A 25431-nucleotide genomic window follows, 5' to 3' on the forward strand; every position below is an offset into this window, starting at 1 on the left:
TATTTATTTAAAGTTGCGCATTTTTAATGTGACGTCACATTTCTCAAACCCCCCCCTCCCTCGTCACACATCGTCACAAATATCTGACCCCGCCCTCCCCTAGGTGCGTGACGTCATGTATGGACGGCCCCTTACGCCGTATGGACCTGAAAACTCAATTTGCCTGTACAAGAATGCGGGTTAAATCGTGCGGGGTTACAGCTCTGCGCTTGTTGCAGAGGGGTTCGCATTCCAGAGGACGTCCCTGGTCATAACTTTGCGGAGTTGCCACAACCCTAAACAACTCCTACTGCGTTTAACACGCGGTAGGAGGCTTTCGCGACCAATATCATCCGTAATAGAGGGTTATTGGGTTAGATCGCGAAAATATATAAATGTCGTGAAACCCGCCACAGCCAACTAGTAAGGTTTGTCACGTAAACAGAACGTGGCCAATTCGTCACTAATACAGCACTAGTGTATAGTGTAGTGTACAGTAGTGTAGTGAAGTGTATAGTGTAGTGTATAGTGAAGTGTATAGTAGTATAGTGTAGTGTATAGTGTATAGTAGTGCAGTGTATAGTAGTGTAGTGTATAGTGAAGTGTATAGTAGTGTAGTGTATAGTAGTGCAGTGTATAGTAGTGTAGTGTATAGTGAAGTGTATAGTAGTGTAGTGTATAGTGAAGTGTATAGTAGTGTAGTGTATCGTGAAGTGTATAGTAGTGTCATGTATAGTAGTGTAGTGTATAGTAGTGTAGTGTATAGTGAAGTGTATAGTAGTGTAGTGTATAGTAGTGTAGTGTATAGTGTAGTATATTATTAGTACAGCACACTGGTGTGTTGGACAGCCAAGCCACAACATTTACAATCTGAGTACGACGTTTCACCAGTAATTACAACTAGCTTCATCAGGCGACAGGCAGATTTGCGTTGGCTGTGTCGGGTGGTGGCGGGTTTGAACGACACATTTATATATTTACGCGATCTAACCCAAAAAAAACTGTATTATGGAGTAACTTAATAACCAAAATTGGCACGTGTTGTTAACGTAACAAGCCTTATTAATTGACTATCAGGTGGTCGCGGGTTTAACGACACATTTATATTTACGCGATCTAAACCAAAAACAACTTTACGGACTCCTGAAGCATATTGCCACGCGAAAGAACAGACCTCCAACGACCACGACAAAACACCCAGAACCAAGACCGTCCTGAGCATTGATCCGTAGCTGGCACCAATTATAATTGGAACTCTTCCCCCATTGTACCCGCCTTCAAGCAGCAACCGAAGGCTCTTGACTGTTTTTAGTATCTCACCTGTTCAGGATCTCGCCCCATTCAGGTCCCCGTCCTTTCCACGCCTCAGAGTTCCTCGTCGAAAAATTTGCGAAATGTGCACACGTAAAATTGTGCTTTCATTATTGGCAAATGTTATCAAGCCGCGTTTACGTTGGTGTACAGCTTTTTTTTTCCCAATGTCGCCCACTAAACACGATTCACATAGCTCGCCAACGTGGAAGTGCTATGGTGGCGAGATGTTATTTCCCCCGCCTGGTATGTAGGAAGTCGTCGGTTCAATCACCGACGACTTTACGTTTGGAGTTTGCATTTTCTCATCGGGGGTCACGTGGGATTTTTCTCCGGGTCCTCCGGTTTTCCCTCCGCATTTATAAACATGCGTTTACAGTAATTGGTTGCTATAAATGTCCACGTGATAAGCCACTTCGTTGAACTATCATTTGTCAGGTCACTTCTGAAAAAGAGCTATATAAGCACAGTGGGCCTTAACAGGTAAAATAAAAAAGTGTATCGTTTATTTACTCCTGGACAGCATAACAAATGGATAGAGTAACCAAATATTTTATTAACAATGTCACAGTGAATACAATACTGACAGTCCGTACAGCGGAAACCTTAAGCCCACACTCCTGTACAGACGATGAACGCTGCTGCGCCACCACCACCACCACCGTTATTACAAAATCACAATCACTATGTACACGCAGAGCCAAAGGCAACAACCCGCCGCAGCATTCATATACACAGTATACACATCACTCACGTACGCAGGCACGTGGACACCTCCACCAGCGACGCCAGGCTTTTGCCGGGTAGTGCACATACAGGGTTAGAGCCACAGCTGAGCTCTTGCTGCCTCCCCCGCAGGGGTCCGACTCCAAACTATGGGACAACTTCGACCGAACCATTAAATCCATCGTACACCAGGATTATTTTAGTTCATTCGGTGCCACATCTGTAACCAGATATTAATTTACTATGACCAAATACGGCAACTCCGAACGACATCAGTACCGAGTGTGTTTGATAAAAAAAAAAAACTGGATGACGGAGCACATGATCTCTCCTGATTGGAAAGTCACCATCCCAGTTACCCACGAGGGGAAGCAGCGATCACAGATTTGTACACATTTGGGCAGCTACATTGTTTTCATGCAGCAACCGTTGCCAGCAACGATCGCCCTAAAATTTCCCAAGCGCATCGCTTGGCCTTTATCGACGCCACTGCACGTGCCGAGCCCACGCCTGCAGAGTCGCCACTATGGATAACACGTCCCCCCCCCCCGTGTACGTCCGTCGGAGCAAGGTCTCCTGCGCCTCCATCGGTAGCCCAGCTCCGAGGGCGTCCAGCTGCTGGCGCCGGTCAGGGCAGGCCGGAGTCGCAGTGGCGAATGAGCGGCACCAGCCTTCGCGCCAGGGCCGGAGGCACTGTGGTGCCGGCGCTCCAAGCCCGCAGGGCGTCCAGCGCCACACCACTGCTGCACGGGGAGAGGTCGACCGCTGCGTGTGCCGCTGCCTGCTGCACGCCGGCTGCGATGCCTGCTCCACGCGCAAGCCCGCACGCGGCGCAGGCATCAGTGGCGCCGCGAGCCCGAAGTATCACTCGGCGTGGTTCGGTGCGTAAGGGTGAGAGAAGCTGTGGGGCTGTGGGGATGCTCGCTTGCCTTGTTTGTGAGCCTCCTGCAGAAATGTGAGCATGACCTTGAGCAGGTTCTGGACGTGGGTCAGCGTGCCGGCCGCAAGCCCCGCGATGCCCAGCCGACCTGGAGCACACGCCGCAGTAAACGATCAACTGCGCGGTATTTGCGCTTGATACATTTTATCTACGAATCATACACTTGTACCATATTTGAGGATAATAACGGGGGCAACAAAATTGTAATGAGAATAAAAACGAAACAAAAGAGAATCATCGCTTGCATCAGACTGACAATTTATCGAGTCACGGAGGGGGGGGGGGGGTTGAATTGGGACATGGCCACTGTGTCGACCCATGCCGCGCGGCCCAGACAGTCACTGGCTCCACCTTACGGTACCTATGAGACGCAGCACGGCGGCAGCGGTGGCGTCCAGCACGGGGGGCCCGGCCGAGCCCGGCCGCTCCACCTCTCTCCGCTGCCGCGTCCACTTCCCCATCACCGGCCACAGGTGCTTGCTACAGAGACGGCGGGGAACGCGGTCAGACAGCACTCTCGCGGTACGCGAAGAGAAAGGCGGGACTCAATTCGGGGGGGGGCGTGGGGAGAGGCGGGGGTGGGGGGGCTTGGGAAGAACGCTCCGGTGAGTGACGGTGCGGCGTGCCGGCACCTGATAAAAGAGTCGTGGGTCCAGCTCCAGCCCTGGTGTCCGCACAACAGCTGAATGGCGAGCACCAGCTGCCAAGTGTCGGCGCCCAGGTCCTCGCCGGCGTCCGGGCTCGGCTGGAAACCGACCTTGGGGCTCTGCTGCAGGGTGAAGAGGAAGCTGGAGGCTAGGTCTACGGGCAGTGGCGCCTTCTGTGGATGCACACATACGCACGCACGCACAAGCACGCACACACACGCAAAGCCAATGATGCCCCTTATAGTCATTCACACACTGCTGCGGTAAGTGTTGTTACTGAGTCTCACCCTTACAACAGACTTAAAACAGTGTTATTCCAAACGGCTTACCACGTGTGATCAAGGCACAATTGTGCGCTGTAACAAACGTCCAGACTCACGAGCGAGCAACTATGAGGAGCAGTAGCGTGTGCATGTGCACATATATGCATACAAAGACAAAGATCCCCCGTGTAGACTTAATGGATTGTTGGGGCAAGTGCTGTACGTGAGCACCTATGAACGCCGGTGCGGCACACGAGGGGGCAGGTGGCCAGCACCATACCTGGCCGCCTTTGTCTCCCGTGCGGCGATAATTTCAAATCGCAACAGGTACTCATTTAAGGCTGAGTCGACCTAGGGGAGGCCTAGGACCGATTCACTGGTGTTGGCCGTGGGCAGGAATCAAACTCGGGTCGCTGGGTTTGTAGCGCAGCGCGCTAACCTTTGCACTACCACTCCCAACATAAAATACCCACACATATATGCACACAAACATCTCCCATGTCGCCAACACAGGCCATTGGGGCAAGTGCTGTGAGCGAGCACCTAACAAAGCCGGTGCGGCACACGAGCGGGTGGTGTGACCAGAACCACCCCCGGCCGCCTTTGTCTCTCCAGTGCTGAGTCGACCTCGGGGAAGGCCCAGGAATGGTTCAGATAATCGTCACCGGTATTGGCCGTGAGCGGGAATCGAACTCGGGTCGTCGAATTTGTAGCGCGGTACGCCAAGCGGCACACCACCACTCCCCACACGCACAAAACAAACAAAGATCTCCCGTATAGCCTTAACAGACTGTAGGGGCAAGTGCTGTTAGCGAGCACGCACGCACACACACACACACGCAAACACATCTCCACACCGCCCTTCACTAACGGAGCGGCTATGTCGAGCCGGCGGGTGCCCTCTGTGGGTGGCTGCGCCTGACCTGGCCCCAGCAGAGGAAGGCGGAGAGGCACTTGAGCAGGTCCCCCGTGGCCCGCTGTCGCACCACGGCCTGCACGGCGTGGCTCACCGGGCCCGGGCACAGCAGCACCGCACGCCAGGTGCTCGCCACAAACAGCGCCAGCAGGGCTCCCTCCTCCCCATCTACGCTCGCGCCCAGCCACGCGCGGCACGTGTGCGAGTGTGCAAGGACATGGCAGCGGTCACCATTAAAAGGAACGTCATTAATTCATCCGTGAACATCTAAAGACTCTCTTTCAAGAGGGCCCTGTTACACCGTGCATGTGGCAAGCATCCGTGAGCACCTGTGCGTGCGTGTGTGTGTGTGTGTGCGTGCGTGCAAAAGTGTGCGGATGCACGTTTAAAGTTTATTTGTTCAACCGGGTGGAAAACTCAAGGGACCAGGAGTCTCATTTGCATGTGCGTGTGCGAGCACGTGTGAGCAGGCGTGTCTCACCGTGCTGCAGCAGGGCGTTGTAGCAGAGCAGCCGCGGCTTCTCGAGGTCCCCGCGTGTGCGCCACAGCGCCACCAAGACGCGCGCCAGCGAGTGGCGCAGAGCTGGGCGCGCAACCTGCGCCACCACCGCCTCCTCCTCCTCCTCCTCCCCGGCCACCGCCTCCTCCTCCTTCCCCATCAACAGCGACATCGCCCGGGTCAGGAACTCCTCACACTGTGCCTGCGGAGTTGAGGAATCACTTGTGGATTGGGAGCACCGTGTGTGACATCAAGGATGCTGATGGAAGCTCTCTCGTTATAATGGCTAGAGAAACGGTGATGGCACTGGCGATGGTAATAACGACGGTCATACACATGATAACGATGCACGTCGGTGGTGGTGACAATGATGCTCATCATTAGACCTCCTTTGCCAGTACCAAAATGTAATAATAGGGTTTTTCCCCTTTTTTTCTGGCAACAAAACTGAAACCTTTTTACAAGGATTCATGTTACTGCATTAACCACAATACCTGCAGTCAAAATGCAAACAAAAAACATACTATGGTAATATATGCATTGTCCTTGAAACTGATTGGTCCACACCAAGGGACGGCTTTCTTTTGAGCCTCGAACTAATTGGTGCTCGACCAGATGACGCCAGAAGGCGTACAGCTCAAAGACAATGCACTATCAAAGTAATGAGGGCTCGGGGTGAGCATCTACATCATTAGACCTCCTTGTCTTTGAGCTGTACGCCTTCTGGCGTCATCTGGTCGAGCACCAATTGGGTCGAGGCTTAAAAGAAAGCCGTCCCTTGGTGTGGACCAATCAGTTTCAAGGACAATGCATATATTACCATAGTATGTTTTTTGTTTGCATTTGACTGCAGGTATTGTGGTTAATGCAGTAACATGAATCCTTGTAAAAGGTTTCAGTTTTGTTTGCCAGAAAAAAAGGGGAAAACCCTATTATTAAATGATGCTCATGTTGAAAGCAAACATTGTAATGACAATGGTGGTAATGTTGACGATGGCAATGATGATGACGATGATGATGGTGGTGACGGTGGCGATGACGACATCGCCCCTCGTGGTACCTGCTTCTCGCCCAGGAAGGCTCGCACGACGTCGCTCTCCTCTGGCCTCAGCATGGGCCTCACCGGGAGGTTCCCAACGTGCACGGCCGCGTGCACCGCCGGGAACAAGTCGAAGCACTCGCGCTGCAGGAGCCGCACGGCCCAACGCAGCGGGTCCGCCTGCTCCACCGGCAGCACCACGCCTGCCGCCCGCTCGCCGGCATGGGTGCCGTCGGCCGGAGTTGGCGTGCGAGGAGGCTCGTGGTCCCGCGGGGTGGGGTTGGTTTCGCGCTTGCGGCACCGTTTTTTTTCTACGGCGCCGGGCAGCGGGGAGGGCTGCGGTGCGGAGCCGGGTTCGCTGGGCTCGGGCAAAGTCACCGGTTCTGCTCTCCGCCGCTTCCTCGAGGCCGGACCCGGCGTAGGCCCCGCGGTTTCGGCCGCTCCCTCCGTCTCTCCGTTCTCCTCTGGGCTCCGTTCCGCCGAGGGTTCCTCCGCACGGGCTGGGCCCTCGCTGGCCAACGCCACCGCCGCCTTCGCCGCCGCTTCCAACGCGGAGTCGGTTTTCGTGAAGGCGGAGGAGACGTTCCCGACGCCCGGGTCGGCGCCGGAATTTAAGGCGCCGGCGCTGCCCCCGCCGGGCGGGTCGGACACGGCCGCGGGGAGCCCCGCTGGTGCCACGTCACGGTAGAGCGGCCCGTCCCCGCGAAGGATGCGCAACGTGCGCGCCTGCCCCGACAGCGTCGGGTACATCGAGTCAAGCGCGCGCAGCACGTTCTCGCCCTGCGCCACCGCCGCCGCCGCCACACTCGCCGCCGCCGCCGCCGCCGCCGGCTGCTGCTGCTGGCGACGCGACATCCTCCAGCCCGGCACGCGCAGCGCCCCCTTGGGCGTGCTCGCCGAGAACTGCAGCGGCGACGGAAACGTCGCGGGGCTTCTGCCGCCGTCGCCGCCGCCGCCGCCGCCGCCGGGGCTGGACGCCGGCAGTGGCCGCGGCGGCGGCGAGGATCCACCCGCGGACGGTGCCGAGGCCTCCCCGCGGTCCGTGGCGACCCCCCCCCGCGGCGGCCCGTCGTGCAGACGCTGCCCGGTCGGCCGGACCGGGGTAGCGAGCAGGGGGTCGAGCAGGGCCAGCGGAGACAGACACATCTCTCTGAACACCTTCTCCACCAGCGGCGAGTCTGACACGGGTCCCGGTGGGACCACCGCCGCTTCATCCTCCTCGTCGGCATCGTATCGCTCCGAGCGGGAGGCTTGGCGAGCCGTCCCCGCTGCTTCGGGGCTTCCCGGGCTTGGCGTCGACGCGCTCTCGGCCGCCGATTTATTCTTCGGGGGTCGCCCGCGCTTCCTCTTCGGCTGCACCGCTGCGGCTCCGAGACTCCCGGGAGCGACGGTGGCGGCGTCGCCGGGGGAGGTTTCACTTCCCGTGCCGTTTCCGTTTCTGGCCGAAGAGCAGGAGGGGAGCAGCTGTAGGCGGCTCCCACTGCGCAGCCTCCGCACCTTGCGCTGGATGGACCCCGTGCCGACGGCCATGATCCCCACGCTCTCCTCGCTCTCAAAACCGGCCGACTCCACTCCCGCTGTGCTCTCCTCCACGCTCTCACTCTGCGTACTCTCAAGGGGAACCAACTCAATGCTCCCCGAACTCTGCTCTGTGCTCGTGCTGCCCGCACCCCCAATGCAACCCAACAGCCCTCTCCCTGTGCTCGCCTCCGCACTCTCCCCCTTCTTACTCGCAACAACGTGAACGAACTCCTCCTCCGTGCTCTTTTCTCCGCTCTCACTCGCCCCACCGTCAGCAAGGTCCAACTCGGCGCTCTCCGTGTTCACCTCCGAGATCTTCCGCTCCTCGCTGTCACCGTGCACCAGCTCAACACTCTCCGAGCCCTTCTGCTCGTCATGGCTCTCCCCATTCACGTGACCCAGCACCTCACTCCTGACAACGGCACTCCCCACGCTTTCCACGTGATCCAACTCCCCTCTCCCCATGCTCCCATTGTTCGCTCCCTCTCCCACACTCTCCGCTTCCACCATGGCCGTCCATTCCACCGCTTTGTTTTCCTCCTCGTACTTTGCTCGCCCTACTCCCTCCTCTTTGCTCTCTCCCCCCACCACGCTCTCCTCCTCTTCCTCCTCCTCTACCACTCTCTTTACCTTCTCCTCCACTCTCTGATCTTCCTTCTGTCCCTTTCTCTCCACTCCTTCAAATCTCTCATTCACCTTCTCTCCCTCTACTCCCTCCTGCTTGCTCTTTCCTTCCACCACGCTCTCATAGTCCTCCTCCTCTGCCACTCTCTTGACTCCCTCCTCCACTCTCTCATCTTCCTCCTGTCCATCTCTCTCCACTCCATCCCCATTGCTCCCTCTTTCCTTTGCTCTCTCCAGGGGGCTCTCGTGTTCATCACCTCTCTTTCCAGTTCTCTCATCGTCCACAGATTCTGCCGCCTCAAAGATGCCCTTCCCTGCTTCCGTCTCACCTCCTGCCTGGCCACATTCTAACTGTGAGGGAGTTGAGAATGCCGGTTGCGGCCACACCGGAGTTGTTGTTGCAGGTTGCGGCTCGCATCCACTTATCTCCGGACCCAACGAGGCCTCCAAGGCAGAAACTTGAGCCCCACGGTTCCTTTTCTCTGGGCCGCAAAGGCTCCCATTGCCCTCACCCGCGCAGACCGCAGGAGGCATCTGCTCCACAGCTGCCCGAGCCACAACTATCCAACTCTTACGTTCTCCCGACTGGTTCACATCTCCCTCCGTACCTCCCTCCCTCTCTCCAACTAGGCCCGCGTCTCCGCCATCGTGCCTCTCCCGCTCTCCCGCCAGGTCCCCGTCTCCCGTGCTCAGCGCCTCCTCTTCCCGCTGGGCCACGTCTCCGGCGGTGCCCGCGTCTGCGGACCGCACGGCGCCGTCCGGAGACTCTCCCCGCGGCGGTGCCGTGACCGCCCGGTTCCTCCGGACCTCCGCCTCCTCGCCTCCCTCGGCGTCGCTGGACGAGACGTCAACGAACCACGCCTGCCGCACACCGCACAGCGGGCCGGATCAGCCCGACCCCTACGCGGCGCACATGCGGTGCGCGTGCGCCAGCGCGTTTGTTATGACGGTACCTGTCTGGGCTCGGGCGAACGTGGCAGTGGAGACAGCGGCTGCCGCAGGTGGCCCATTTCCGAGGCGAGGCCCAGGATCTCCTCCACCTCCAACGCCAGCTCCTCGAGCTCCTCCGCACGGCTGAAGGCGTCCGCTCGGCGTGGCGCCGCGTTTCCGGCCTCGCGCGGCTCCGAGTCGTCCTCTTCGCGCCCTTGCTCGCCGTCCACCTCGGCTTCCTCCGCCGTCTCCTCTGGGTTCTGCCACTCGGAGCTCCTGGCCGTGGGGGCCGCCGGGGACTCGGGCGAGCTTAGGCCTTCGTCCGGCTCCCCCGCCGACAGTCCCCGCTCGTCCGTCGGCGCCCGGCTGCTCGAATCCCCGGCGTCGCCCCCGTGCCGCTCGCCGCCCTCGTCATCCCTCTCGGGTTCCGATAACGCTGAGACGTTGCTGTCGCCGTCCCTGGCGAGTTTCACTTTCCGCCTCCGCCGCTTGCGCTTGGTGGCGGTGGCGGCATCAGTTGCGCAGTCCTCCTCCTGGTCGGTGGGAGCCGCGCTGCGGGAGAGGCTCCTGTCCCCGAGGGTCTCTCCGCCGACAACTGTGAGCGCACGCGATTTGTCCGGCTAAGCTCTTTACCATCAACAAACACCAAGCTACACGCGCCACCACACGCACATCGCCATGCACTGATACGTAGCACACATGCACAAACGTCACACACCACCACGCACCCCCACGTACTTCCACACACTACACACGCACCACGCACAACCGACGCACCACACACGCATCACACACGCACCACCCACTCACGCAATCACTAACCATACACCGACACAGAACGCATATCACCAGAAGACATGCAGGCCGCACACCCTGCATGCACAGCGAACACGCACTGCATGTGTGCACTGCGCTAGTACACGCACTGCACACCCGCACGAACACATACACTGCGCATTCACGTAATGAGCGCTCTATGCTCACTCTACGTACGCCGCATGCACAGCCACAAAGAAAACAAAAAGATCCCCCATAGAGCCTTGAACAGACTATTGGCGCAACAGCTGTTAGCGAGCACCAATTAAGGCTGCTGCGGTACACAAGAGCGTGGGTGACCAGCACCACACCGAGCCCCCATTTGTCTCTCGAATGCTAATGTTACACACCACACAGGTCTCATTTAAGGCTGAGTCGACGTATGGGGAGGCCCAGGACAGATTCAGATAGTCATCGCCGATATTGGCTGTTTGTCCGAATGAAACTCAGCCCGCAGGGTTCCAAGTACAGTGCACCAAACGCTGCACTACCGCTCCCCCACCACATGCACACAGACACGCACACGTGCACGCGTGCGTGCGCACGATCGTCCGTGGTCATACCGGCACTGGCCTTGCTGCGTGTGCGTTTCTTCCTGGAAGTGGTAAACACTGCGATCGCACGTCAGGGCAGACACAAGCACGGACCACACCACCAAACACCGCCAATCCACTCTCATCATTAATTCGGCAGATCACTCCCGAAGGCACAAACCTTCAAAGTGGAAAAACACACCGCTTGTTGCTGCTGCTTACAGTTTCAGACCGGGCGTGCGAGATTTAGAATGATCAGTCGCCATTTATTCTTTTGAACATCTTTGCAGGCAATGGCAGTAGGGAAATTCGTTTGTAAATCTTTTTGTGCATACCTTTCAGGATCTGCGTCTCAGCGAGTCTGCATGGCTACACAGGGGATCTGTGTCTCAGCGAGTCTGCGTGGCTACACAGGAGATCTGCGTCTCAGCGAGTCTGCATGACTACAGAGGGGATCTGCGTCTCAGCGAGGCTGCATGGCTACACAGGGGATCTGTGTCTCAGCGAGTCTGCGTGGCTACACAGGAGATCTGAGATTTAGAATGATCAGTCGCCATTTATTCTTTTGAACATCTTTGCAGGCAATGGCAGTAGGGAAATTCGTTTGTAAATCTTTTTGTGCATACCTTTCAGGATCTGCGTCTCAGCGAGTCTGCATGGCTACACAGGGGATCTGTGTCTCAGCGAGTCTGCGTGGCTACACAGGAGATCTGCGTCTCAGCGAGTCTGCATGACTACACAGGGGATCTGCGTCTCAGCGAGGCTGCATGGCTACACAGGGGATCTGTGTCTCAGCGAGTCTGCGTGGCTACACAGGAGATCTGTGTCTCAGCGAGTCTGCATGACTACACAGGGGATCTGTGTCTCAGCGAGTCTGCATGGCTACACAGGGGGTCTGTGTCTCAGCGAGTCTGCATGGCCACACAGGGAATCTGTGTCTCAGCGAGTCTGCGTGGCTACACAGGGGATCTGTGTCTCAGCGAGTCTGCATGACTACACAGGGGATCTGTGTCTCAGCGAGTCTGCGTGGCTACACAGGGGATCTGTGTCTCAGCGAGTCTGCATGGCTACACAGGGGATCTGTGTCTCAGCGAGTGTGCATGGCTACACAGGGGATCTGTGTCTCTGCGAGTCTGCGTGGCTACACAGGGGATCTGTGTCTTCAGCGAGTCTGCGTGGCCACACAGGGGATCTGTGTCTCAGCGAGTCTGCATGGTTACACAGGGGATCTGTGTCTCAGCGAGTCTGCGTGGCTACACAGGGGATCTGCGTCTCAGCGAGTCTGCATGGCCACACAGGGGATCTGTGTCTCAGCGAGTCTGCGTGGCTACGCAGGGGATCTGTGTCTCAGCGAGTCTGCGTGGCTACACAGGGGATCTGCGTCTCAGCGAGTCTGCATGGCCACACAGGGGATCTGTGTCTCAGCGAGTCTGCATGGTTACACAGGGGATCTGTGTCTCAGCGAGTCTGCGTGGCTACACAGGGGATCTGTGTCTCAGCGAGTCTGTGTGGCTACACAGGGGATCTGTGTCTCAGCGAGTCTGCATGGCTACACAGGGGATCTGTGTCTCAGCGAGTCTGCATGGCTACACAGGGGATCTGTGTCTCAGCGAGTGTGCATGGCTACACAGGGGATCTGTGTCTCTGCGAGTCTGCGTGGCTACACAGGGGATCTGTGTCTTCAGCGAGTCTGCGTGGCCACACAGGGGATCTGTGTCTCAGCGAGTCTGCATGGTTACACAGGGGATCTGTGTCTCAGCGAGTCTGCGTGGCTACACAGGGGATCTGCGTCTCAGCGAGTCTGCATGGCCACACAGGGGATCTGTGTCTCAGCGAGTCTGCGTGGCTACGCAGGGGATCTGTGTCTCAGCGAGTCTGCGTGGCTACACAGGGGATCTGCGTCTCAGCGAGTCTGCATGGCCACACAGGGGATCTGTGTCTCAGCGAGTCTGCATGGTTACACAGGGGATCTGTGTCTCAGCGAGTCTGCGTGGCTACACAGGGGATCTGTGTCTCAGCGAGTCTGTGTGGCTACACAGGGGATCTGTGTCTCAGCGAGTCTGCATGGCTACACAGGGGATCTGTGTCTCAGCGAGTCTGCATGGCTACACAGGGGATCTGTGTCTCTGCGAGTCTGCGTGGCTACACAGGGGATCTGTGTCTCAGCGAGGCTGCATGGCTACACAGGGGATCTGTGTCTCAGCGAGTCTGCATGGCTACACAGGGGATCTGCGTCTCAGCGAGTCTGCGTGGCTACACAGGGGATCTGGGTCTCAGCGAGTCTGCATGGCTACTCAGGGGATCTGCGTCTCAGCGAGTCTGCATGACTACACAGGGGATCTGTGTCTCAGCGAGTCTGCATGGCTACACAGGGGATCTGCGTCTCAGCGAGTCTGCATGGCTACACAGGGGATCTGTGTCTTCAGCGAGTCTGCGTGGCCACACAGGGGATCTGTGTCTCAGCGAGTCTGCATGGTTACACAGGGGATCTGTGTCTCAGCGAGTCTGCGTGGCTACACAGGGGATCTGCGTCTCAGCGAGTCTGCATGGCCACACAGGGGATCTGTGTCTCAGCGAGTCTGCGTGGCTACGCAGGGGATCTGTGTCTCAGCGAGTCTGCGTGGCGACACAGGGGATCTGCGTCTCAGCGAGTCTGCATGGCCACACAGGGGATCTGTGTCTCAGCGAGTCTGCATGGTTACACAGGGGATCTGTGTCTCAGCGAGTCTGCGTGGCTACACAGGGGATCTGTGTCTCAGCGAGTCTGCATGGCTACACAGGGGATCTGTGTCTCAGCGAGTCTGCATGGCTACACAGGGGATCTGTGTCTCAGCGAGTCTGCATGGCTACACAGGGGATCTGTGTCTCTGCGAGTCTGCGTGGCTACACAGGGGATCTGTGTCTCAGCGAGGCTGCATGGCTACACAGGGGATCTGTGTCTCAGCGAGTCTGCATGGCTACACAGGGGATCTGCGTCTCAGCGAGTCTGCGTGGCTACACAGGGGATCTGGGTCTCAGCGAGTCTGCATGGCTACACAGGGGATCTGCGTCTCAGCGAGTCTGCATGGCTACACAGGGGATCTGTGTCTCAGCGAGTCTGCATGGCTACACAGGGGATCTGTGTCTCAGCGAGTCTGCGTGACTACACAGGAGATCTGTGTCTCAGCGAGTCTGCATGGCTACACAGGGGATCTGTGTCTCAGCGAGTCTGCATGGCTACACAGGGGATCTGTGTCTCAGCGAGTCTGCATGACTACACAGGGGATCTGTGTCTCAGCGAGTCTGCGTGACTACACAGGGGATCTGTGTCTCAGCGAGTCTGCATGGCCACACAGGGGATCTGTGTCTCAGCGAGTCTGTATGACTACACAGGGGATCTGTGTCTCAGCGAGTCTGCGTGGCCACACAGGGGATCTGTGTCTCTGTGTCTCCGCGTCTGTTCGTGTAACATCCTCACTGCTGCTGGCTGGGGCTGGGGGGGCCAAATCCTCGGTGTCCCCATCCCCCGGTTCCTCGAGGCAGCTCCACAGGTCCCTGAGCAGCGCTCGGATTCGCACTGCGGGACGGACATGGGGCGTGTTGGTGAGCACTGATCGACCAGGCACGCACGCACGCACACGTGGCGTGGACGGGGGGGGGGGGGGGGGGCGTGCGTGTGCATGTGCACAGTTACCTTTCCCTGCCTCGGGGATGGCTCCAGATCTCCGTCTTCCTCGGGCTGGGGGGGATCCTGCAAGGGATGGGTGGTGTGTAGCGTGCAGAGTGTGAGCACGGCACATTCCACACGCGCTCACCACACTACACACACACCACACGCGACGTGGCCTTCACACGGAGATAGGTCGGCGGTGCGCGGCATATGAACGCAGCAAATAACACAATGCTCACCGCACACTTAGTTCCTGTGCTGGGTTTACCCACACTCATCACAAGGCAATCACATGACATGCACACCACGCACACAAAACACACTCTGCACATACGAAACTCGCCACAATGCGCACTCACTGCATTCACACCACACACTCACCACACTGCAAAAACACAACACGCCGACTACACTTTCACACATTTACAGCACACGCGCTGCAAACACATACAGCGTACGTACCACACCCACTCCACACACCACACGTACTCTCTGCAGCGCACTGCACATGCAGAGCACACGCACCTACGTATCTGCACATCCACTCACTCGTGCACAGTCCACAGCACAGCACGCTGCACAGCACGCTGCACAGCACGCTGCACAACACGCAGCGTGCTGCACACAACACAGCACGCTGCACGGCACGCTGCACACAACACAGCACGCTGTACACAACACAGCACGCTGCACAGCACGCCACACAGCACGCTGCACGGCACGCTGCACTGCACACAACACAGCACGCTGCACAGCACGCTGCAAATACGCAGCACAATATGCACAGCACGTTGCACATTGCGCAGCATACTGCACAGTATGCAGCCCACAGTACAACACGCAGTACAGCCCACAGTACAACACGGAGTACAGCCCACAGTACAACACGCAGTACAACCCAGAAGCCACAGCACAGCCCACAGCCCACAGTACAACACGCAGTACAGCCCACAGTACAACACGCAGTACAGCCCACAGTACAACACGCAGTACAACCCAGAAGCCACAGCACAGCCCACAGCCCACAGTACAACACGCAGTACCGCCTACAGTACAACACGCAGTACAGCCCAGAAGCCACAGCACAGCCCACAGCTCACAGCAAGCCCGTGAGCCACAGCACATCCTGCAGCCCAGCACGTTTTACACGTGGCCCAACTGTGGTGACACAGCGGAGTGCAGCAGGCAGTACCTTGTCTACTCCTGAGCACCTCCACCTGCTCCTGTGATGGCAACAGTAAAACACGAGCAAGCAATTGTCACTTCGAATGAGCTCTGTGCATCTCAACAATGGCAGCAGTGAGCCGCTGACATTGATGTTAGAAAAAAAAATTGACATTCCCTTGTTTACTCAGGAGAACCTCACCGAGTCTCAAGACGATGGGGCAGGAAACCACAGCACCCGGGAAAAATCCACCCAGCATACGAGATGTTAACTACCTTGCCTGGTATACACGAGGTCATAGATTCGATCTCAACCCTGACGCATGTATATTTGGAGAATGCATGTTCTCCCCATGGTCGCGTGGATTGTTCTCTGGGGTCCTCCGCTTTTCCCTCCACACTTAAAATCAACACTCGTTTCGAGTATCTGGATGCTGCAAATGTCCACGTGATAATCTGCTTCATTGAGCTATCATTTGAGGCCAGGTCGCTTCTGAAAAACAGCGATGTAGCTCAGCAGGCCCTACCTGCTAAAATAAAAATAGTTGAGTAGTTTAACACTCAAGAGTTCGGCTCAGATAGATTCAACCCACACACAAACGCACTGCATTGCATCTATGCGTGAACTGAACCCACTGCTGTACTGCCCTCCTATGGTCAGCTCCGAGCCCTGAGCCTGCAGCACCTGGTATGCACTGGTGGTCACCCACTGGAGGTCACCCATCCAAGCACTAATCAGGCTCGGATCCACTTAGCGTCTGAAATATGATACGAGAGTTGGCACATTCACAGCTATTTGCTCTGAGGTCCCTACAGTAGCAATACTGTGTGGAATTGAACAAGTAGGTTACCGCGGCCGGTATTAGGAATCATAATTGACTTTCAGGTTAGGTCACATAATGATCCAGCTTAAAGTTGTGGCACTAAAGACCCCTCCGTTACCTGACACAGCCAATTTAATTAAATTGTCATGAATGATCAAAATGGACAGTGCATACATTATCAATGCATATTTCGATTTTTATCCCACAAGTATGTGTGGTTAATGCGGACCCGATGTCTTGTAATGAGGTATCTATTTGATGTTTGAACATTTTAACGTACCTGTATTTATGCCAGAAAGGGTAACATCTTATTTTTTTATCATTCAATATCTTGATACGTGCCGGTAGGAATGGAAATAATTTCTCACCTGCGCCTTCTTCAGCTGCGTCTCGGTCGATCGCTTGTCCCGCCTCAGCTGCTTCAGCTCCTCGTGCTGTTTAGAGTTTAACTCTGCACGTGGCAGGGGGTCATAGGGCAGTTGGCAGGAGTTAAGGGGAGGAGGAGGGGGAGACAGGATGACGTGAGCCACAGTGATACAACGTTAGGTACCCACTGTGATACGAACTGAGGTACCCACCACGATATAAACCCCGAGGTTCCCACGTGGGGAGGGTGTGTGGGGTGAGCGGGCCATTTCCACGACGGTACAACACGGGGGTGCGGTGCGTGAGCGATGCCCCACATAACCACGATACCTGACAGACGCTTCATCTTCTCTTCAGATTTTTTCTCCCTGCGTGGACACGAGCGGAGCGATCAAACGATTCGTGTCTGTGTTCGTTTCTACGCACGTACATACGCATGTTGAACTTCTTCCGCACCGTACGTAGCCAACCGTGCTTATCGGAGGTGCGGGCGAGGAACAACAAAAATCAGTTCTAATGAAATTAGTGGAACAACACTCGACAGTACCACACGTGGCACAACCTCGCCGCCGTTGCTTGCAGACATCCCTGCACTAGTTTTGGTTCTCAGGTTGTCAGAAAAATGATGGACACCTTCCTTTCAATAACCCAGCAGTTGTTATTTGTTTTTCTCTTCAGCGGGCGGTTCGACAAGTGTGGCAACCTCATGTTCGTAATAATAATAATAATAATGATTTGCTCTTGAGATAGTACCCTTTATGCCAGGGCTTCTCGGAGCTCTTCAAGCAAGTACATTTAAACAAATTAACTATAGTTTTATATAAAATACGTGCATCAAGCTGAACGAACCATCGCCATCCCAGCGCGGCACCACGGCACTTCGATAAGAACCTCTCCCTTATTAGGCCAAGGTGGACACATTATTTCTATGAGAGTCACAGTCCTAATTGCTTGTCATGCTACCCCCAAGTAAAAAGCCACTTCATGACAATACAAACTAAGCAACACATTTAATGAAAGTATCCCAAAATGTACATCCGATGTCGTGGAGCTGCCCAAGGGGAAACCCGCCTTAATGTCCCTGCGTCTCACCGGATCTGCATCGCCTTTAGATCCAGGCCCAGCTGCTCGGCCTCTCGGGCTTTCACTTGAAAAATCCTCAGGGAGCTCTGCGGTGACACGCAACGGCAGCAACAACAGCAGCAGCACACGCAGTCTCATCACGCAGCAAGAAGCACAGCATGCCCCCGACGAGCAATGGCACGAGCACATGTGGCTTGGCGATGGGTCTGCGGTCACGTGACCTGGAGGCCGGTGGCAGATCCAAGGGCGGGGGAGATGGAGGCAATGGCTCCCCCTTGGCCGACGTGTTTTTGAGCTGGCCACGGTGCCCGATATATCGCTCCACGTGCTGACGGAGCGTTCTCCCGTAAGACGTGGAGCGAAGTTATCGGACGTCGTGCCAAATAACACGCAGCGCGACCCGAAAACACGTCACAGAGCTCATCTAAAAAAAAAAAATCCACGACATGCAACGGCTGGGGGGGGAGGGCATCTGCCACTTTTGCCCTCCCACCCCTTCCCCAAACTGCCTGCTACCTTCTTCTCCTCCAGCTCCTCGGTGAGCTTGAGCAGCAAGTGTGGGTGCTTGTCGCGAGAGGCCATGCGAGTCTGCAGCTCCAGCAGCTGCTGCCTCAGCTCCCCACTCTCCCTGCAAGCGTCGCACCCACAGCATCTCTTTACGATCCTTTACGCCCTGAACACCTTTTTGCACGCAAATCGCGAGCGACAGTGCCGCATTAACCGTGTACGGCGGGCGGTTAGGTAACAAAACTCTGAAAAAACGTTTTTTTGTAATCACAAAGCACGAGAGTGATATCCGTGCCAACAGCTTACCTCTCCAGCTGCTGCAGTTGTGAGGCCGAGTTAAGGAGCCACACGGCAGTAGACGGGACTCTCCCCGACACACAGGGCACACAGACCTTCCCTCCGTGCACTCAGACCCAACTCCCCCATCCGCACACTTCACTCACTCCCACCGCGAGTCTGAGACACCAACTCCAACTACCTTTAATGCAGGCAATAGTAATCGCCACTGTGAGGTGGCCAGGAGATGACAGTACAGGATCGGATACTTGTTGTTGGTGTGTGGACATTTCCTGGGCTCTTCAGCTTCCTCCCAAATGAAGCCAAAAACACATTCATGGAATCGGCCTTTTAATCACAATGTAGCAGGACCCTCCTGAAAAAGTCTTGAAACTTAGTGAGGCTCCCGCTGAGTAAATGGCATCATTATTATTATCAGCACGCGGTTGCACGTCAGTCTCCACGGCAGCAATCGCGGCCCAGACAAGTAAAACGCTTCCCCGCACCGCAGCACGGACACTGGGCGAACACAACTGCCGTGCCTGTGCTGCGAACCGCACACAAAAGGATATCGTCGCACTTGCTGTGATACTGCTCAATGATGGCGCTGTGAACACAAACAACAAGGGGTCAACGAGACAGCAGAAGCACCCTACCCCACCGCCCCCCCCCGCCCCCCAACTCTGGCATCCCCATCCTTCAGGAAGCCCGAGCTTCTGAAACCATCGCGCGCGCGGGGGTCTCGTTAGCGCGCCGCGTCACGCGTCCCAAGTGCGCGGTGTCCATGTCATGCGCAGCGTGCGTCCCGCCGAGCTGCAATGCGGTGGCGACGCAGTGTGGGCACAGACGCACTGCGAGTCCAGGATCTTCTGCTTGAGCGTCAGGCACGTCAGCATGTACTCGTTGAGTTTCTGCGAGAGGCACATAAACGGGCGGCGGTCAAAACACCAGAGAGGCACCAAACCCTGTACCCCGGGAAATCAAGCGCGGGTCTCGAAGGAGAGAGGTTACAACAGGGGTGCAGCTCCACTGAGAAAAGGTCGGGCAGGTGAGGCAGTTGTGCTCCCAGCTTCTTGGGACAGGATATAAAAGCAGTGCCCTCTCAACAACAGCAATAATAATGCCCTTTAATTGTCCAGAAAAACCTCACTACATTTAAATTCCGTTTTGGCTTGCAGCAGGAAAATCGGAGAAAACCCACCGCGGGATGACTATGCACCGTTGTCATCAATAATGTAATATATATTTAGCTTTGTTCATGCTAATTACGTCTCGTAACACTGTAGAAATTTCAACGCGCAGTTTTCATGTGGAAACCCGAGAAACCACAGGCAAGTGGAAGGGAAGGCTGTCGGAAACAATTGCCCATGCTCTGCCGTTCTACACTGGGATGTTGATCCACGACTGACATATTCATAACGATACTCAGCTATACAGTAGTGACCACCTTGCCTGACAGGACACCTGTTTCAGAAACCCAAGCAGTCTGACTGACCCTAGCTATAACTGTAACAAAAAAGTGCAAAGGTAAGAAGATATTGTCAAAATCTAATTAAAACACTATCCTTCCATCGATGGGTTCCATGCCCGCTTGAGTCATCGCGACATTGGGGAAATTATCCTGATGAAGTCTACGATGTCTTGGCTGCAGTCGAAAGACACTCGCACATCAGGCGCATGGGTCCCCAACCTCTTGTCACGAGTGTTCACGTTTTCGGTCGCCCTTTGTGAAACGAACGCGTTAATACGATAAACCTTCCAACGTGTGCGTTTGCAACACGGGCGGAGCGGCGGGGTAATGGTGAGCGCACTATTGTGTAAAAAAATAAAATAAAAACCCTGGAGACTCGAGTTCGATTCGTGGTCACGACAAAGTCTTGTGGTAATATCGGAACAGGTCCTCATGTGTGACTCGTGCAGCCGGCTATGGCTGCAGGGTTTGGTGTTACATGTTGCTTATGTCGTTTATTGTGAAAATTCGGTCACAGTTCCTATGATCACTGTTACATTGCTTTTATGGCTTTATTTTGGTGATTTCGAAGACGTTTTTTGGTTTGGGCATGTTTGTTTGTTGTAGTACGGAGTTACACTGATGGCCTTAATCTAAGTTGTCTTGTGGTTGTTGTTGTTGTTGTTTGACTTGCATCCCACTGGGATTTTTGCACACAGCGTTGGTGTACACGGTGTTTTTTCAGGAATATTTTGCAGTTTTTTTCCTGGATTTTCTGTTTGCACAGTCACATAGTCACTTTAAGATGTTTTCTTGGTCGTGTTTTTGTTTTTTGTTTGTTGCGGTTGCACCCGATTCAAGAGCCGAATGGCTCACAGGGCTATACCAAATAAATGAAACTGAAAACTGAAACCCCCCCCACCCACACATCCCCAAGCCACAGCGTGGTGAAGTATGGTCAAATAACCCATGAGCCAAAGGCATGGGGGGAGAAGAACTTCATCCAGAAGTGGACTGACAAATGACTTTATATAATAATCTAAAACACATGACCACGTTCTTTACCGTTCGCAGATTCACGACTCAACACGCTCGTCAACAACACTGTGGCCTTAAAATAAATGTAATAGTGGACATATCGGGCAATGGTCCTTTTTCGCAGCAGAATGCCAAATCTACCTCTCTGGCCTTTCGATGCTGTTGAAGGACCATTGCCTGAAACGTCACCGATTGTATTTTCTCTTCAGGCCTCGCAAGTGTCCCTGACGAGTGTGCCGAGACGCTTTGTGAACCGAGCTTTTGAACACCGTTAACAATTTGCGAAGTAATTTGACCAAATTAATATTGCAAATCCATGAGGAGTTTGTGCGAGAATGGATGTTTGCCCGTGGTTCCGGTCAGTTCTGTGAGACTTTGAAGCCCGCTTGGGCTTCGAGGAGGAAGAGGAGATGGAAAATTTGCTAATTCATGAGGAGTTTGTGCGAGAATGGATGTTTTCCCGTGGTTCCGGTCAGTTCTATGAGACTTTGAAGCCCGCTTGGGTTGCGAGGAGGAAGAGGAAATGGAAAATTTGCTCATTCATGAGGAGTTTGTGCGAGAATGGATGTTTGCCCGTGGTTCCGGTCAGTTCTGTGAGACTTTGAAGCCCGCTTGGGCTTCGAGGAGGAAGAGGAGATGGAAAATTTGCTAATTCATGAGGAGTTTGTGCGAGAATGGATGTTTTCCCGTGGTTCCGGTCAGTTCTATGAGACTTTGAAGCCCGCTTGGGTTGCGAGGAGGAAGAGGAGATGGAAAATTTGCTAATTCATGAGGAGTTTGTGCGAGAATGGATGTTTTCCCGTGGTTCCGGTCAGTTCTGTGAGACTTTGAAGCCCGCTTGGGCTGTGAGGAGGAAGAGGAGATGGAAAATTTGCTCATTCATGAGGAGTTTGTGCGAGAATGGATGTTTGCCCGTGGTTCCGGTCAGTTCTGTGAGACTTTGAAGCCCGCTTGGGCTGCGAGGAGTAAGAGGAGATGGAAAATTTGCTCATTCATGAGGAGTTTGCGCGAGAATGGATGTTTGCCCGTGGTTCCGGTCAGTTCTGTGAGACTTTGAAGCCCGCTTGGGCTGCGAGGAGTAAGAGGAGATGGAAAATTTGCTAATTCATGAGGAGTTTGTGCGAGAATGAATGTTTGCCCGTGGTTCCGGTCAGTCCTGTGAGACTTTGAAGCCCGCTTGGGCTGCGAGGAGGAAGAGGAGATGGAAAATTTGCTCATTCATGAGGAGTTTGTGCGAGAATGGAAATTTGCCCGTGGTTCCGGTCAGTTCTGTGAGACTTTGAAGCCCGCTGCGAGGAGGAGGGTGACGACGATGAAACGAGGAGTAACAGCAAGTGGGTCCGTGCGGCCCGTCTGTGTGGACTTGCTGGGGGGGGGGGGGGAAGTTATCCCCTCGCATAACGCGTGTGGTGGAGTTCCTCGGGCCACTAAACACGATCAAGATAGCGAAACAAAGTCGAGTTTCGGCAAACATCTCCTCAAAAAAGCTGAACACGTCGTCGGCTTTCGCGAGCAACATTGTTCACGAGAGGTTTATTTTTTTTTGGGGGGGGGCTCAGATCGCGTAAATATGAACGCATCGTTAACATGCGTCGGGTGGTGGCGGGGTTAACGACGCATTTATATGTACGCGATATAACCCCCAGAAAAAAACGATTATGGATCTCCTAAAAAATTTTTACCGTTAAGAGATTCAAAGCGCTTGCAAATGACGACCCTCACATTTACCCCTCTGTTTAAAGACCGAAACAGAAGGAGGATTTCTCCACGAATCTGGTTGCCGCCTGATGATGCCGGTTTGTAATTAGTGGCGAAACGTCGTACTCGAGATTGTAAACGTGCTAGTGGATTTAACTCTCCAACACACCGGTGTGCTGTACCAGTAATGGATTGGACACGTTCTGTTTACGTGACAACCCTTACTAATTGATTGCGTCAGGTGGCGGGTTTAACGACGTAATTATATTTAAGCGATCTAACCCAAAACACCTTTATTATGAGTAACATTTCGTCGCGGAAGTCTGCTCGCTACTACTCCTTACTAACGTGTTTAAAACCGACTATTTACATCGTCGGTAAAAAAAGAAATTCCTCAGGCGAGAGGCGGTGGCCATCTTTGTAAGGGAAGGACCTCGCCGTCTCCATGGCGCCCGGTGACGTCACTCGCCACTGGCACGCGCGGCCTTCCCCGCCTAATACCCCCTTACCAACATGGCCGCGCGCGGGGCGTCCTCTCACTCTGACGGGCCTATGCGGCCTCGACCGGGCCTCGCCGCGTCTCTCCTCCCTCCACCCCCCATCCCTTCGCCCACGGTACCTCCTGCAGGAGCCCGCAGCCGCCGCAGACGTCCGAGGCGGGCGGGTCCTCGGCGCCCTCCCTGGGTCTGCGGTCCTCGGGCATCATGGCAGCCCTCCCGCTGCCGCGGCCGAGGCGACGTTCAAAGGCGGGCACAGTCGGGGTGAGTCTGCCCGGAGGCTCCGCCGCGCTCTCGCATTGCTACCACTGGACGCCCTGAGGGCATGAACTATAAACTGTCGGGGTTGTCGAGCGCAGCGTCCGTAGCGCGTCTGCCCCGAGGGCGTTTATCAAAGGCGCTGTTTGTTGTTCCGGGGGTTTATTGGAGCGCGCGATTCAACGTACGAATTAAAACCGCCACGGAATCGATTCGGTCGGTATTCGATTTCAGGAATCGATCTTGCTCACCGTGTTAACAGAATAACCGATTGTGTTTTTTACTATTTGGTTCTATTGGGTAAAGTCACGTAGGTAAAAAATAAAATAACAAAAATCACGACGTTTCGGCCACAACACAAGCGGCCTTCATCAGGTGAAGGGACGAGACTGTCTGGAGGACAGCGCTGGAGTGATTTTTGTTATTTTAGTTTTTACCTACGTGACTTTACCCAATAGAACCAAAGAGTATGGATCCTAGCAGTCACGAAAGCTTTAAATCTAGAATTGTGGGGGTTTTTTTATTAAGCAAACAACTTTTGAATATATCATTAGACCTCTTTTGCCAGTACCAAAATATAAGAATAGGGGTTTTTCCCCTTTTTACTGGCAAAGAAAGCCGTCCCTTGGTGTGGACCAATCAGTTTCAAGGACAATGCCACATATATTATCATAATATGTTTTTTTTTAATATTCTTGGTTCTTTCGGTAAAAATAATATTATTTTATTGTTTCCCTTCTACGTGGTGACTTTACCGAAAGGACCAAGAATATGAATCACTGCAGTCACGAAAGCTTTAAATCAAAAGTATGTTTTTGTTTGCATTTTGACTGCAGGTATTGTGGTTAATGCAGTAACATAGATCCTTGTTAAAAGGTTTAAGTTTTGTTGCCAGTAAAAAGGGGAAAACCCCTATTATTATAACTTTTGAATAGTTTTTGCATGATAACTCATTGCACCTAACTCGTAGGAATAGAAAATAATTTATTTTTACACTCAAAATCAGAATCTTTATTTTTACTGCAGGAGGAATCCGACGAACTATAAAGCTCTTTTTTTAAAACAGATATCCAGTCGGTGCACGGGGTCAGAAAGTTACAACCGCAAACAAGACGCAAAAACACGACAGGATATGAAATGTCAGTAAATCACAATACTGTGGGTCCGTCCATAAATGACGTCACGCGATTTTGGACGATTTTTGACCCCCCCCCCTTCGTCACACGGCGTCACAAAGTCAGACCCCCCTCAAATATGACGTCACAAAGCTCTGCCCCCCCCCCCTCCAAAAAAAATAAAACATGCTTCAAATCGGTTTAAACTATTGTCATTTAGTGCGTATTTAATGTGGTGCTGCACTCTGATGTTGTAGGAGAAAACATTTTAAAAAGTATTTAATTAAGTAGAACGTGTTGTCTATATTTATTTAAAGTTGCGCATTTTGATATGACGTCACATTTATCAACCCCCCCCCCCTCGTCACACATCGTCACAAATGTCTGACCCCCCCCCAGGTGCGTGACGTCATTTATGGATGGCCCCTGTATTACACCACACACATTGATTTTCGTGTGACCTGCTATAATGCTCTGACACGTGCATTGTTATTGTACTGTCCGCCTTTTGGCGTGATTCTCTGGTCTGTCACTGGTGGTGAGACTAGGCCATAAGGGGCCGTCCATAAATGACGTCACGCACCTGGGGGGGGGGTCAGACATTTGTGACGATGTGTGACGAGGGGGGAGGGGTTTGAGGAATGTGACGTCACATCAAAATGCGCAACTTTAAATAAATATAGACAACACGTTCTACTTAATTAAATAGACTTTTTAAAATGTTTTCTCCTACAACATCAGAGTGCAGCGCCACATTAAATA

General features: G+C 54.2%; 1 protein-coding gene and 1 long non-coding RNA gene across 2 annotated transcripts in view; one reads left to right on the top strand and one right to left on the bottom strand.

Moving 5' to 3' along the window:
* Nucleotides 1-1826: 1826 nt before the first annotated feature.
* On the bottom strand, nucleotides 1827-24278 carry ICE1 (interactor of little elongation complex ELL subunit 1). The gene is made up of 20 exons (XM_076053862.1): nucleotides 23419-24278; nucleotides 19466-19524; nucleotides 19185-19220; nucleotides 18644-18661; nucleotides 18347-18458; nucleotides 17840-17916; nucleotides 17078-17115; nucleotides 16750-16832; nucleotides 15586-15616; nucleotides 14418-14474; nucleotides 14202-14300; nucleotides 10775-10822; nucleotides 9419-9990; nucleotides 6342-9326; nucleotides 5264-5483; nucleotides 4790-4950; nucleotides 3589-3776; nucleotides 3318-3436; nucleotides 2946-3044; nucleotides 1827-2820 (listed from the first exon to the last, which is right to left on the bottom strand). The coding sequence occupies exons 1-20, from the start codon at nucleotides 23503-23505 to the stop codon at nucleotides 2645-2647; spliced, it is 5265 nt and encodes a 1754-aa protein (XP_075909977.1). The 5' UTR covers nucleotides 23506-24278; the 3' UTR covers nucleotides 1827-2644.
* Nucleotides 23472-25431, top strand: part of LOC142906308 (uncharacterized) — a 28592-nt gene continuing 26632 nt past the window's right edge. The window contains exon 1 of the long non-coding RNA XR_012930141.1: nucleotides 23472-23560. This is a non-coding gene — a long non-coding RNA (uncharacterized LOC142906308). The remainder of the gene's footprint in view (nucleotides 23561-25431) is intronic.

This window comes from Petromyzon marinus, chromosome 63 (genome assembly GCF_048934315.1).
Source record: "Petromyzon marinus isolate PM22_M1 ecotype Great Lakes invasive population chromosome 63, UKy_Petmar_22M1.pri1.0, whole genome shotgun sequence".
Lineage (NCBI taxonomy): Eukaryota > Metazoa > Chordata > Hyperoartia > Petromyzontiformes > Petromyzontidae > Petromyzon > Petromyzon marinus.